We start from the raw sequence: 13,685 nt of genomic DNA on the forward strand, positions 1-13,685 counted from the left end.
GCAGCTCTCCTGACGGGGATATCTGCACTGATAATTGGTGCAGTGATTATCAGTGCAGCCTCATCAGCGATGCCAATCAGTGCCCATCATTGCCACCTATCAGTGCCGCCTATCACTGCCGCATATTAGTGCTTCCTCATCAGTGCAGCCTCATTAGTGCCCGTCACTGAAGGAGAAATGTTCTTATTTACAAAATTTTATAACAAACTACATTTTTGGTCTCTTTTTTTTCCATTTATTTAGCAAAAAAAAAAAACCCAGTTGTGATCAAATACCACCACTACTCTATTTGTGGGAAAAAAATTATAAAAATTTCATATGGGTACAGTGTTGCATGCCCACGCAATTGTCAGTCAAAGTGCGACAGCACTGAAAGCTGAAAATTGGCCTGGGTAGGAAGAGGCTGAAAGTGGCCGGTATTGAAGTGGTTAAAAAAGGAAAGTCCAAAAGCTGGCATGCCCCTTGTTGGACATAATCCAGCACATTTTCGAAAGTGACTGACTGAATTCTTGGAGTTCAGCTTTAAAGTGACAGTTTTTAATGTATTTCTTTTCCTTACAGAATCCTATAAAACCCCAGAGAGACACTGACCCCACAACTGAGAGCGACTTTGAAAGTGAGAAGGAAAATGTAAAGACCTCTGTAATTAAAAGGAGCAAAATTCCTGCTTCTAAAAATAGACAGACACAGAAACAAAACTCTCATCAGCAATCAAAGACCCGAACTTCAACTAGGTATTCCTGTGGCTAATCTCTCATTCTTATTGTTTACAAACCATTTTGTGAGCACAATATTCCGTTTGAGGTCCACATGAAAAATGCCTATTGCTGTGAGAACATCCATTAATCTTGCAGAAAAGAAACTAATGTGCAAGTGTATATGCTTCTAGTCCTCAGGCCCAATGCCAAATTGAAAAATGATTATCGGTTTTTGTCAAGGTAACTGATACATACTGATGCTGTTAAACTTGATCTGTGCATCTATGCTTCAAAAAATTATCATCACGAAAGGGTTAAGGAAATGGTGCTGGTAACCAATTATTCAAAGTTAATATTTATCAATTATAGTAGAATAAAACCTCTGATTTAAAGGGTATCAGATGTGGTTCTCTTACTGTGTAGCAGCTTCATTAATGCTTTAAGACAGTGATTTTTCAACCTTAGTGAGACCTGGGCCTGGAGCTTTTTCAATGCCCTAGCATTAAAGGAAAAGTGTGGGAATACAAAGAAAACAAACCTCTGTACTCACTTCCTCACGGCAGCATCATTCTGATGCTGCCGTTCTGATGCTGCAGCTGTCTCTAAGCCAGAGAACTAAGTGATCATATGACCACTGATCGCTCGGTTCTCGGGGAGCTGAGAGTGGTGACATTCTATTGTTCACTGAAGCACCGGGCTGGGGCAGAAGCTACGGGTTCAGGCTCTCAGCAGCACACTGAAGGGCTGAGGCATCTGGGTGAATCCTAAGGTCATTGTCGAGTCGCTTCCAAAGCCTGGAGTGGCAGTGATGTCAGCTGACAGCAGGCTTTAGCCAAAAAAGTAAAATGGTCCCCCTGCAGGTCATTGCCATAATTTATTGCATACTAGTATGCACCACTTACTAGCACATTGTGATAGACTTTTCTTTCAAGTGGAGCTTTCCAATGGTGTGCTTTTACTGCTCCTGGCACTTCTATCTTCACCCTGTCTTCTTTTCAGGTTTGCTGTCCAGCTGTTTGAATGACGGCCACGACAGTGTCACTTCCGTGCATGCGAGTCACCATTTGGGCACAACACTCTCTGCATTCACATTACAGTCAGTCCTCCGTCAGTGCAGCGAGTACTGCGCTAGATATGCCATCAGCTGAAGCCGATGTTCAGACCTACTAAAAGGCACAATTTCAGGCCCTTTACAAGGCACCTACAGGTCAGGCTTAACTGTAGGGCAATATCACTTTTAGGGAGGTTCATACTATGAATCGCACAAGACGAGTGTGGTGCAGGAAACACACATGGAACTCTGTTTCCCACACTGCATTCTGGTATGAACTGATCCTAACTGCTAGCAATTTTTGTGTGAGAATATGTTTGTTGTATGTATGCTGATACTTCTATTTTGTGATTAATAACAGTCTCAATGTAAAATCTGTATATTTCTTTTTTCAATGTGTCCCTGTAAACACATAGGAAATCCATTTGGTGGAGGAGCAGTTTAGTTATTCAGTCATTTCTGATCAATTCACTTAGATGTGGTTATGTGGGATTAATCACCATTTCAATTCTGTAGAGTTGCAGCTTCCATAGGCTACAAGTATAATTATTTTCTATCATCTTACATTTTACAGTGTATCTAAGCAAAATGCAACCAAGAATAAGAGCCCCAGCCCTCACAGAAAAGCACAGAGACCCAGCAGTGGATCGTCAGAAAGAGCAAATACAGACAGTATGGAACAGGTCTCTGCGCGACTTGTTGGGCCTTTGAGATCTCCGCAAAGAAGGCTAGAACCATCAGTATCCAACTCAGTAGAGGAATCTACATACAGGGTATGGAGTTATTAGCCATTAAAAGAGAAGTTTGGGTTTAAAAATAAAAAACAATTATACTCGTCTAGGTGGACGCAGCATCGATCTGATGGTGCAGCTGTACTCCGCCGCTTCTAAGACCTGAGTGATCAAAGACCGCTGATTACTCCATTTCCAGTCTGCACTGAGCAGAGAGCCGGTCACTGTCTCCGATGCTCTGCCCCACCAGCGCTCACTGGAGTGCTGGGCTGTGGAGGGGGTGAAGAGCGGCTGGCTCAGCCTCCCAACAGCTCTCTGAGATTCGGTCCAGGCATCTGGGTGGATCCCAATTATAAAGTCTGGATCTTTCTTGAGCCTGGACCAGCTGAGTGACGTGGACTTTAGCCTGCTGTCAGTTGAAAACAGGTCACAGGAGTGTACAACCAAGTGCAGGAGAAGTCTACCCTAAATAGCTTTGGCCATACTTCTCCTTTTAAAGCTGACCTGTATTCAAAAGTGAAAATGCTACTATTCCTCTTTCCGGAGTTAGACTTGTCATAGACTGTATTGTAAATGGAAATAACCTGTGTCCAAAAGGGCTTAATCCTGGGGCAGTCCCACCAAATATGTAGATAAGTGCCTCTCTCAGAGCCACATCTCCAACAACCACTAGGTGTGGAGGGGATTATCCAATGTGAAGAGGCGGTGGTTCTTTACCACCGCAAATGGATCCTGAGATTATTTTCTTGGGCATAACTAGAGATTGTAGAATTATGAGTAAATAAGAAAGAAGTCTGCCAATCGGCGGCAGAAAGATCTCTACCCATTTCCGTTGACCACATCCTGATATAAGTTGGGAGATTTTTATGGAGTGGAGAAGCTGATATATTGTAGATAGAGGATGTCTAGGCGTCTCATGGAGAGGGCACAACTGTTTTGAACTCCATCAATAAACGGTGTGTGTATGTTTAGAGGCAAAATGTTGCCTGGAAAAAGACGACAGATGGAGAGACACAAGCCAGTGCCCTTGACCCACTCCAGAGATGGGGACGCCCATGCGAGGTTCGATAAATGTATGTGCTACAGGCCAGTCGGAGTGATGGAATGGCCTCGTTGGAGTGCCCACACCCTCAGGAAATGCTGGATTGTCAAATAAAGATGTAAGTGTCGAGACGGTCTGATGACATAAAGAGTAAGAAGCCTCTGCTGATACCATTTACAGCAGGGGTAGGCAACCTGGGGCCCTCCAGCTGTTGTGGAAGACTGTTTAAAACCACACTGGAGTGGCCATAAATCAAACAGAAGGAGATCTTGTTCCATCATAGTGGACACCTTAAACACAGGACGAGGGAACCACTCGAGCATTTGGGAGAGGAGCACAGCTGTGTGATATAATTCATAGTCAGAAAGACCAGCGCTGCCTTGAAGTTTATTATAGGTGAGCAACTTGTACCGTAATTTTGAAACTCCTCGGTTCCATATACAGCAAATAGAAAGAGAACACAAGGTGTGAAAAAATGTTTTGGGCAGCGTTATGGGGACTGTTTGAAGAATGTAAAGCAGCTTAGGGAGAATGTCCATTTTTAATGTACTTATCGTCCCAAGCCAAGGAATTGATGAAGTGCGTACCTGATTTTTAAAAGTCAGCAGCTACAGTATTGGTATTTGTTTTTAGTGATTGTAAGGCTCGGTTCACACGGGGGCGACTTGTCAGGCGACCTAGCCACCTGACAAGTCGCCTCCCGTTCTGTACAATGGAACCGTTCTAATTGCGTCGCTCCGACTTAGAAGAAAGGTTCCTGTACTACTTTGGGGGCGACTTGCATAGACTTCTATACAGAAGTCGTCTTGCAAGTCGCCCCGGCAGTCGAGTGCAGGTCGCCTCGGTGAGGCGACCTGCAAGTCGTGCCGCGTCTAGTGTGAACCGGCACTAAAGGTTCGTTTTTTGTTTTTTAAAATAACAAACATGTCATACCTGCCTGTTCTTTGCAAGGGTTTTGCACAGAGCAGCCCTGATCCTCCTTTTCTGGGGTGCCCCGACAGCGCTCCTGGCTTTTCCTCTTCATAGGATGCCCCTACAGAGAGCAGCTTTTTATGGAAGCACCCGTGCGGGCGTGCTAACGAGTCCCGCTGCTGGGTCCATTGACAGACAGCAGGACTCTGTCCCGCCCCCGGCTCCCATGTCACTGGATTTGACATCAGCGTGAGCCAATGGCCCCTGCTGCTATCAATCTATCCAATGAGGACCTGAGACAGTGGCTGAAGCCGCTGGGCTCATCACTGGAAAGGTCGGGTTCGGGGGGCAGCTGAAGCACACAAGTTTTTTCACCTTAATGCATAGAATGCATTAAAGTGGTTGTAAACCCACATAAAAAAAAAAAAAAAAAAAACTTTTATCCTTTTAAGACAAAGGCATAATGAGCTAGTATGCATAACAGTATGCATAACATACTAGCTCATTATGAAATACTCACCTTAGATCGAAGCCCCCACAGCGGTCCCTGTACACAGCTCCGATACAGGGGATATTTCCTAAACGGTGCAGGTTTAAGAGATATCCGGTTTAGCTACAGGTAAACCTTATTATAGGCTTCTCTGTAGTCAAAAGTGGATTGTAAGAGTTTACAACTACTTTAGGGTGAAAAAACATGAAACTTTACAACCCCTTTAAGGAAGTAAGCAAGCAACATATGTGAATTTTTGTAAATAAAAACAACTTTTTTTTTTTTTTTTTAAATGTACAATGCTTTACTGCTACTTGCAGGCCATAATTCTATTAAGTTTGGGCGAGTATGTTGGAAGTTATTGTAGTAGTATTCTTGTTATTTTCTTCTAATCTTTATGCCATCGTAGGCACTTTCACAGTTTCAGAAATATGAAATACAACTTTAGTATAACGAAGAAGATTGTTTTACGAGACCAATGACTTAGTGATTTATTAATTATTATACTCCTAGCTTCCTAGAGGATAGAAGGGGAGGCATTGAAATGTGTGGGTTTTGCATCGTCTAGAACAGGGGTCGCCAAACTGCGGCACTTTGCTAGCTTTATCTGACCCTTGGGGCACTATTCCTCCCAATGATATTAGACATGGTGATCCTTTTCATAAAGATTTATTGGCAGGCAAGTTTTGTTATAGGGTGACAACATTCTTTCCCTGTCTTCCAATTGTTGTCCTGCATGGTTATTAACATTTAGCCTAGGTTCACACTAATGCGAATACTGTGCGTTTCCTGCACCACAATTAAAAATCGCATGGTGTCCATGCAATCTGCTGCAGATGTCAGTGTTAAAATAAAAACACTCTGAAACAGCTTGCAAAACAGTGAGATTGCCAGAATCAGATAACATGGGTGTAAACACCATGCAATGCGATTCAGGTGCGACAAAAAAGGGTCCTGCACCATTTTGTTGCGGGTGCAATTTAACCCATACAAAATGGCTCAAATCAAATTGCATAGACATGTGCAGTGCACAGGAATGTGGTGCGAATCACATGCGGTGTCCCGCACCACACAAGTGTGAACCAAGGCTCAGTATGTGTATACCCAGCTTTATACTGCCTTTAGAGAACCCGTTGAGGTGACCTGGGAATTATTTTATAATCTTATCAGACCAAGTGAATGGATCGTTGAATGCAGGGTTTAAAATTTCCCCCCCCACCACTTCCACCCTTTCACTCCTGAGTACCCTTTGTGTGTATGTGCATGTAGAGACAATATTAGGTAGCTGAACAACAAGCTTTGTATGCCTGACTCCTTGGTCCTTTCAGCTGATAACGGGTGTCAAAATGGCAATCATGCTGTCTACTTTACTAGATGCCACTAAGGACTGGAGCTTACAAGCTGGGTAGAAGAACAGAACTTCTGTCAGTCTTATATTATAGTTCTTGTAGAATAATCATTTCCAAGTACTTGTAAGGTACTAGAGCCTGTATACAGTGCCTTGCAAAAGTATTCACCCCCCCCCCATTGGCATTTTTCATGTTTTGTTGCCTCACAACCTGGAATTAACGTGGATTGTTTGAGAATTTGCATCATTTAATTTAATTTATAGAACATGCCCACAACTTTAAAGATTTTTTTTTTTTTATTATTATTGTGAAGCAAACAAAAAATGGGACAATATAACAGAAAAAGTCAATGTGCATAACTATTCACCCCCCTAAAGTCAATACTTTGTAGAGCCATCTTTTGCGGCTATCACAGCATTAAGTCGATTTGGATAAGTCTCTATGAGCTTGCTACATCTTATCACTGGGATTTTTGCCCATTCCTCCTTGAAGGAGCTGGAGCAGTTTTGCAAGTTGGATGGTTTGAGCTTGTGAACAGCAATCTTTAAGTCTGACCACAGATTTTCTTTTGGATTGAGGTCTGGGCTTTGACTAGGCCATTCCAACACGTTTACATGTTTCCCCTTAAACCACTCAAGTGTTGCTTGAGCAGCGTGTTTGGGGTCATTGTCCTGCTGGAAGGTGAACCTCTGTCCCAGTCTCCAATCACACACACAGAGTGAGACAGGTTTTGCTCACATATACCTTGGTATTTAGCACCATCCATCTTTTCCTCAACTCTGACCAGTTTCCCAGTCCCGACTGCTAAAAAACATGCCCACAGCATGATGCTGCCACCACCATGTTTCACTGTGGGGATGGTGTTCTTTGGGTGATGTGATGTGTTGGGTTTGCGCCAGACATAGCGTTTTCTTTGATGGCCAAAAAGTTCAATTTTAGTCTCATCAGACCAGAGCACCTTCCTCCGTACATTTTGGGAGTCTCCCACATGACTTTTCGCAAACTCAAAACATGTCATTTTGTTTTTTGCTGAATGTTTTTTGCCACTCTGCCAATAAGCCCAACTCTTTGGAGCGTACGGCTTATTGTCGTCCTATGTACAGATACTCCAGTTTCTGCTGTGGAACTCTGCAGCTCCTCCAGGGTTACCTTAGGTCTCTGTGCTGCCTCTCTGATTAATGCCCTCCTTGCCCAGTCCATGAGTTTTGGTGTCCGGCAGGTTTGCTGTTGTGCCATGTTCTTTTCATTCGGTTATGATAGATTTGATGCTGCTCCTAGGGATCATCAAAGATTTGGATATTTTTTTAGAACCTAACCCTGACTTGTACTTCTCAACAACATTGTCCCTTACTTGTTTGGAGAGTCCCTTGGTCTTCATGGCAGTTTTTGGTTAGTGGTGCCTCTTGCTTAAGTGTTGCAGCCTCTGGGACCTTTCAAAAAGGTGTGTATATGTAATGACAGAACAAGTGACACTTAGATTGCACACAGGTGGACATCATTTCACTAATTATGTGACTTCTGAAGGTAATTGGTTGCACCAGAGCTTTTTATGGGCTTCATAACAAAGGGGGTGAATACATACGCATATGCCAATTATCAGTTTTTTATTTCTGAAAAATAGTTTATGTATATATTTTTTTCTCATTTTACTTCACCAACTTGTGTTCTGATCCATCACATATAATTCAGATTAAAAAAACATTGAACTAAAGGCTGTAATGTAACAAAATAGGTAAAAAGCCAGGGGGGTGAATACTTTTGAAAGGCACTGTATGTGTTTTTATGAGGCAGTACTTTTGCAGTTGTTAGGATTTAAATCTGATTTAGTTGTGTTTGCATTGCAGGCACTTGTTCAAGAATTGGATCAGGAAAGAGAACGGCGATGGAAAGCTGAACAGCTTGTCGTAAAGCTAACAGAAAATTTCAAAGAGTTGCAAAGTCAGGCTAAGGAGGAGAAAGACCTAAACAGCATGGCTGTATATACCACGGATCGGTGAGGAAAGCTGCAAAATTCTACATAATTGGACCTCAGCTCATTGGGATACATAATCCTAAAATATCTGAACTTTTATAGCCCGTCGATATTTTTGTTTATTTGCCACCTTTATACACATTTTTCTATGTTTTGTAAATCGTGGGATTTGGTTTTTACACGTATCTTTTTTTTTTTTCTTTATAGACAAAACATATTGGCAATTATTTATTAAGAAGTACATAAAAAATGACAACCATTTAGAAATCGTTTGGTAGGATAATAAACGTGCTGAAAAACATTGTTGTTCTAAAAATACTAGTTGTATGATTGTTGTGCTGTTCCGATGGGTTCAATACTTTTGTACCCTCTGACCTGGAACAAATATGTAGATTACAAGTTCTGACTTTACTCTGACTTTCTAATCTGCATGCTTTTTCAACACTGTAACTCAGAAAGTATTGAAGCTAGAGACAGCAGGCAACTAGTATTCTCAGAAGAAATATGACAGTGCTAAAGATCACTGTTGTGTATCGCCTATAACATTTCAGCTCTCTGTTCAGATGGGAAGCGTTAGGAGGTGAAAAACCTGTCAGTAGTGCCACCTATAGGGATCAGAACATAAAACTTTTTTTTTTTTTTTTTTTTTTTTTTTTTCAGCAAGGACTGCCCAAATTTTGGTCAGTGTGTGGTATTACCTTTTCAACAGGATTCATTTGTTTAACTTTTTTGCTGCCAGGCCCTGTGCTCCATTTTTACACTCAGGTGGCCAGGCCATTTTTGCAATTTTCATTGCGTTTTTTTATTCTTCCCTTACAGCTTTCAGAGTTTGTTAAATATTTTTTTCTGAAAGCACAGGACCAGTAGAATACAAATAAGGTGCTACTGATTTTTAGGGCACAATGATATTTGCGCAAATGTTTATCAAAACAATATTTACGTTAAAAATACACTAAAATCATTATTAGCAGATAAAAACAGTACATTTTACAAAATCCCTACTAAATATAAAAGCTTAACCTGTATTGAGTTAATAAATAACAAATATTTGTAATTTTTGAATTACGACTTTTTTGCAAAATGGTAAAAACTGAATGTACGCAAAAATGTAAATAGCCACATTTCTCTAAAAATCTGAAGGTTTTCATTGTTCCCTTACAGCTTTCAGAGTTTGCTAATGACCCCCCAAACCATATATTTTCTGAAAGCATAGGACTAGTAGGATAAAAAGAAGGTGCTACTGATTTTTAAGGCCCCATGACATTTGCGCAAATGTTTACCAAAGCAATATTTTCGGAAAAAATACAGTAAAAACATTATTAGCAGATACAAACACAGCAAACTTTACAAAATTCGTACTAAATATAAAAGCTTAGCCTGTATTGAGTTAATAAATAGCAAATATTTGTCAATTTTTTATTGCGCCTTTTTGAGAAATGGTGAAAATCGGACGTACGCAAAAACTTCATTAAAATCTGGAGGTTTTCCTTTTTCACTTATAGCTTTCAGAATTTGTAAAAGACCCCCCAAACCATACATTTTCTGAAAGCACATGGCCAGTTAAATAAAAATAAGGTGCCACTGATTTTTAAGGCACAGCAAATAGGAGAGGGAGAAATGAGGTCCGTACGCCGTACGGATCTGGCCACCTTAGGCACTTCGGTAGGTCCGTACAGCGTACGGACGTGGCAGTGAAAGGGTTACTTGACTTCTGTCAAAGGGACATGTTGGAAAATTTTCCTTGATCAGCAGCTGATCGGTATATTCTGACAGTTACAGGTGATGCTGGAAAAACACAATGTCCCAGCAGGAGGGGATTCCTCCATCCACCCAATTTGAATTAAAAAAAATAACGGTGTATGGCCATCTTTACTTCCTACACCCCCCCATGAAAGTTAGACATAGAAAACCTAGACCTCAGATGTGCATTCGGTGTCCAGCCTACCCAGGGCCCATCGGTGTTTACAGTCTACAATGTACTCTAAAAAAATCAAACTTTCTGCTGACTTGGTTAAAGATATGGCTTTATACTGGCTTTGCAGTATTTTATGAAAAAAAACTCCATCCTGTTAATTATTAAAATGTAAAAGACTGGCTAACTTGGTGCATTTTTGGTCAATTGGGTTTTAAAATGGATATCTACAGATACCCTAGGCCTCTTAGTGAATGTTTATATCACTCACATCCTCTTCCACCTATAGTCTTTACATGGTGGTGTATCATTTACTGTTAAAGTGAATCTAAAGGAATGAAAAAAAAAAACAACAAATGTGTTATACTTACCTGCTCTGTGTAATAGTATTGCACAGAGCAACCCCGATTCTCTTCTTTTTGGGTCATCCATCAGCAGTCCTGGCTCCTTCCCTTTCTGTGCCCCCTATAAAAAGCCCTTTGCTATGTGCACATGAGCAGGCTCGCTCCCAAGCTGTGCTCCTTGTGACCATTCACACACAGAGCACAGCTCGGCCCCACCCCCTGCTTTCTCCTCATTGGCTCAGTGGCTGTGATTGACAGCAGCAGGAGCCAATGGCTGCCACTGCTGTGTGAGCCAATGAGGAGAGAGAGAGACCCAGGAGAGCCGCTGTTCTCGTGCACATCGCTGGATCGCAAGATGGGGCTCAGGTAAGTATAAGGGTAGGGGAAGGAGCTGCACCCAGAAGGATTTTTACCATAATGCATAGAAGGCGTTAAGGTAAAAAACCCTGAGCCTTTAGAACCACTTTAAGCAACATCTAATATTAGAGGAATTTTGTAAAGCCGTTGCGAATGCAATGTGTTTTATGTGTTTTGTTTTGTAGGATTAAAGAATTACTTCTGAAGGAGAAAAATGCGAAATGTACATTGCAAGCACTTGTGCACCAGTTAAAAGAAGAAAATGAGAGGCTTACCGATAAAATAAAGCAGTCTGCTAGTAAAGAAGAAGAATATCAGCAAACCTTTAGAAAGATGGAAGAAGCAATGTCTAAATTAGAAACGCAAAGAATCCAGCAGGAAGCGCTGGAGGTACAAGATATTCATAGCCTTTTCAAAATGAATTTTTAACATAATTTTTCTTGTATAGACTTGGCATTCAACAAGAATCACCACTTTCAATGTCTGCTGCCTAGGGAGTTTATTTCTTCAAGTGTAACTGCACCTGTCTACATACTATAGCTAATTTGCCACAATATGTGACTAAGGATTGGTTCACACAAGATGCTTGCAAGCTGCATGCAAAGTTTTATACTTTAATGCAGAGAATGCATTAAGGTAAAAAAAAAAAATATCGTTCTGCCCTTTTAGAACCACTTTAAGGCAGATCTGAGCTGCATTTATGTCTCAAGTGCCTGACCTAAAAACTGGCCGAACTCATTGTTGGATCGGCATGACAGCCAAGCATTCAGCTCACTTCTATAAGATCACACAGGACGTGGGTAGCGATCTCAGTGGGGGCAGCAGACAGAGGCACTAACCCATCCCCAAGCACAACTAATGTTGACGGATATCACTAATTTTAAGAAACAAGCTATGTTGTGTTGGTGTGAAGCGTCTGGTTTTCCCCACTTTACACTAATTGGCTTTTTAACAAATAAAATACATTTTTGATTTAAAAAAAGGGTAGTCCTCTCTTTATACTGATTGGCTGTGTGAGCAGACATACACAAAAAGGGGTAATGTTGTTTTGCACTTTCTCTAAATCTAAAAAATGATTTTCCTTGAATGCAGATGAAACACATGCAGGAAGCTGAACGCAAAGTAACTGCCTCCAAAAGAGAAATTGAGTTGCTTCGAGGATCTGTGCATCAGCACAAAGATAAAGTCCAACAGCTCAATGAACTGCTTACATCAAGGGAGCAGGCACACAGGTACTTCTGATTGTCTCCAGCACGTCGCCTCCCCACAAGCTTCTAAATACTTAGACATGAAACACAGTCTAGCATCAACCGTTTTCATCAGTTTAATCTCTTGCTGGGAGAGCCCTGTTCAGAAGCTGGATGTAAACTTGAAAATTTTGCCTGGTTATTATTTCATTTAAATTTACTTCCAAGTGAAATAAACATTCTGAACCATGAATATAAATTACCAGGTTTACATCTAATGTGTTTAGCTTCAGATTTGGTGGGATTGTGAAATCGTAGGTCCCTGTGAAATTGTTTTCTACAGTTGAATTGAATGTTTCAATAATATTGTTGCCACAGAAATTGATGTGACATTTCAGCATATGATTTCAATACACATTTCTAGTTGGAGAGATTGGTGTACCAGCTAAAACGTAAGCGTTATTAAACCCAAAGCCAAAAATGTAATATATTACAACTTACCAATCATTTGATGTGATGGCTTAGTTTTTCTTATTTATGGGCTTTTTTTTCCCCCTTTCTGTTTTTACCTGATGATCTAACACCTGCTGTATTAGAGTCCCCCTTTTCTGGAGGAAGAAGCACAGAGACCCCTTTGGACAGCATAATTGTCAGTCTGGGTGAGGGAAGTGTTACATGCACTAGCAGATTTAGATACACTAACAAATTGAACCCAAACTACACCTCGTCAGTGTTAAATGGTTTGTCTCGTCCCTGTAACAAGGAGAGCTTGCTTTTTTGAAAAAGCAACAGGCTCTCAATGTTTCCCCTGTTATGTATTTAAATACATCTGCAGATTACCGAGAGTGAGCACGGTTATTCCGGAAAGAAGTCTATATAATGTATGCATGCTCACCATCTACCCCCCCCCAAGTTTTGAATATCTCTAGTGGGATGGGTGGGGATGCAACGTTATATTATGTAATCTCATCGCTTGATGCTTATATATGTTATACAGTGTTTCTTTATTGTTCATCTTTTGATTTTCTCACACAAGTCTAAAATGTGCATGATGATATACTAAGTTTAATATCAGCATATACTCTTCTGTGACATAAACAAATAATATCTGGTTTTATAACCAGCAACTAATCTTTGTTACAACGGCAAACGCTGATTTGGTACTTTTTCAAAATGTTCTGAAAAAAAATATTGGAAATGAAAAGCAACTGGCTTACTGGCTGGATCATCAGGTGAAAATAAAAGAACACAAAAAAGAAAACAAATGCAGCCATCACATCTGAGAATTGGTAAGCTGCAATATAATACATATCTTATACCTTGCTTCCTCCTCTTTGTACAAACAGTCCTTCATTGACCACCTGGTCAAACTCAATGAGGTCATCCTGTAAAATGCAAGACCAACAGTCCTGTATTGTGCAGAAGGACATGGAGGCCCTGCCCACAAGCTTGGATATCAGACAGCGCTGGCTGCTGGGGAAGGGAGGAATAAGATAAGTATATCACCTTATTTATTATCCCCTAGGTGAAATGAGCAGTTAATCCCTACAGTTCCCTACAGTGGGAAGGGCGTTCTATTGCACCAGTTAAGATTTCTTTGTCCCCAGAGTTTAAGTTTAAGGGGGACAAGTGTTTCCAAA

General features: G+C 40.9%; 1 protein-coding gene across 3 annotated transcripts in view; it reads left to right on the forward strand.

Moving 5' to 3' along the window:
• LRRCC1 (leucine rich repeat and coiled-coil centrosomal protein 1) overlaps nucleotides 1-13,685 on the forward strand; it is a 104,740-nt gene that overhangs the window by 41,609 nt on the left and 49,446 nt on the right. For all 3 annotated transcript variants that reach the window (XR_012244544.1, XM_073631895.1, XM_073631896.1), the window contains exons 8-12: nucleotides 562-734; nucleotides 2,324-2,522; nucleotides 8,118-8,266; nucleotides 11,044-11,248; nucleotides 11,951-12,090. Coding sequence is in view for 2 of the 3 variants with exons in the window: in XM_073631895.1 (XP_073487996.1) it covers nucleotides 562-734; nucleotides 2,324-2,522; nucleotides 8,118-8,266; nucleotides 11,044-11,248; nucleotides 11,951-12,090 (866 nt within the window). In the remaining variant the exon portion in view is untranslated. The remainder of the gene's footprint in view (nucleotides 1-561; nucleotides 735-2,323; nucleotides 2,523-8,117; nucleotides 8,267-11,043; nucleotides 11,249-11,950; nucleotides 12,091-13,685) is intronic.

The sequence above is a fragment of the Aquarana catesbeiana genome, linkage group LG05 (assembly GCF_042186555.1).
Source record: "Aquarana catesbeiana isolate 2022-GZ linkage group LG05, ASM4218655v1, whole genome shotgun sequence".
NCBI lineage: Eukaryota > Metazoa > Chordata > Amphibia > Anura > Ranidae > Aquarana > Aquarana catesbeiana.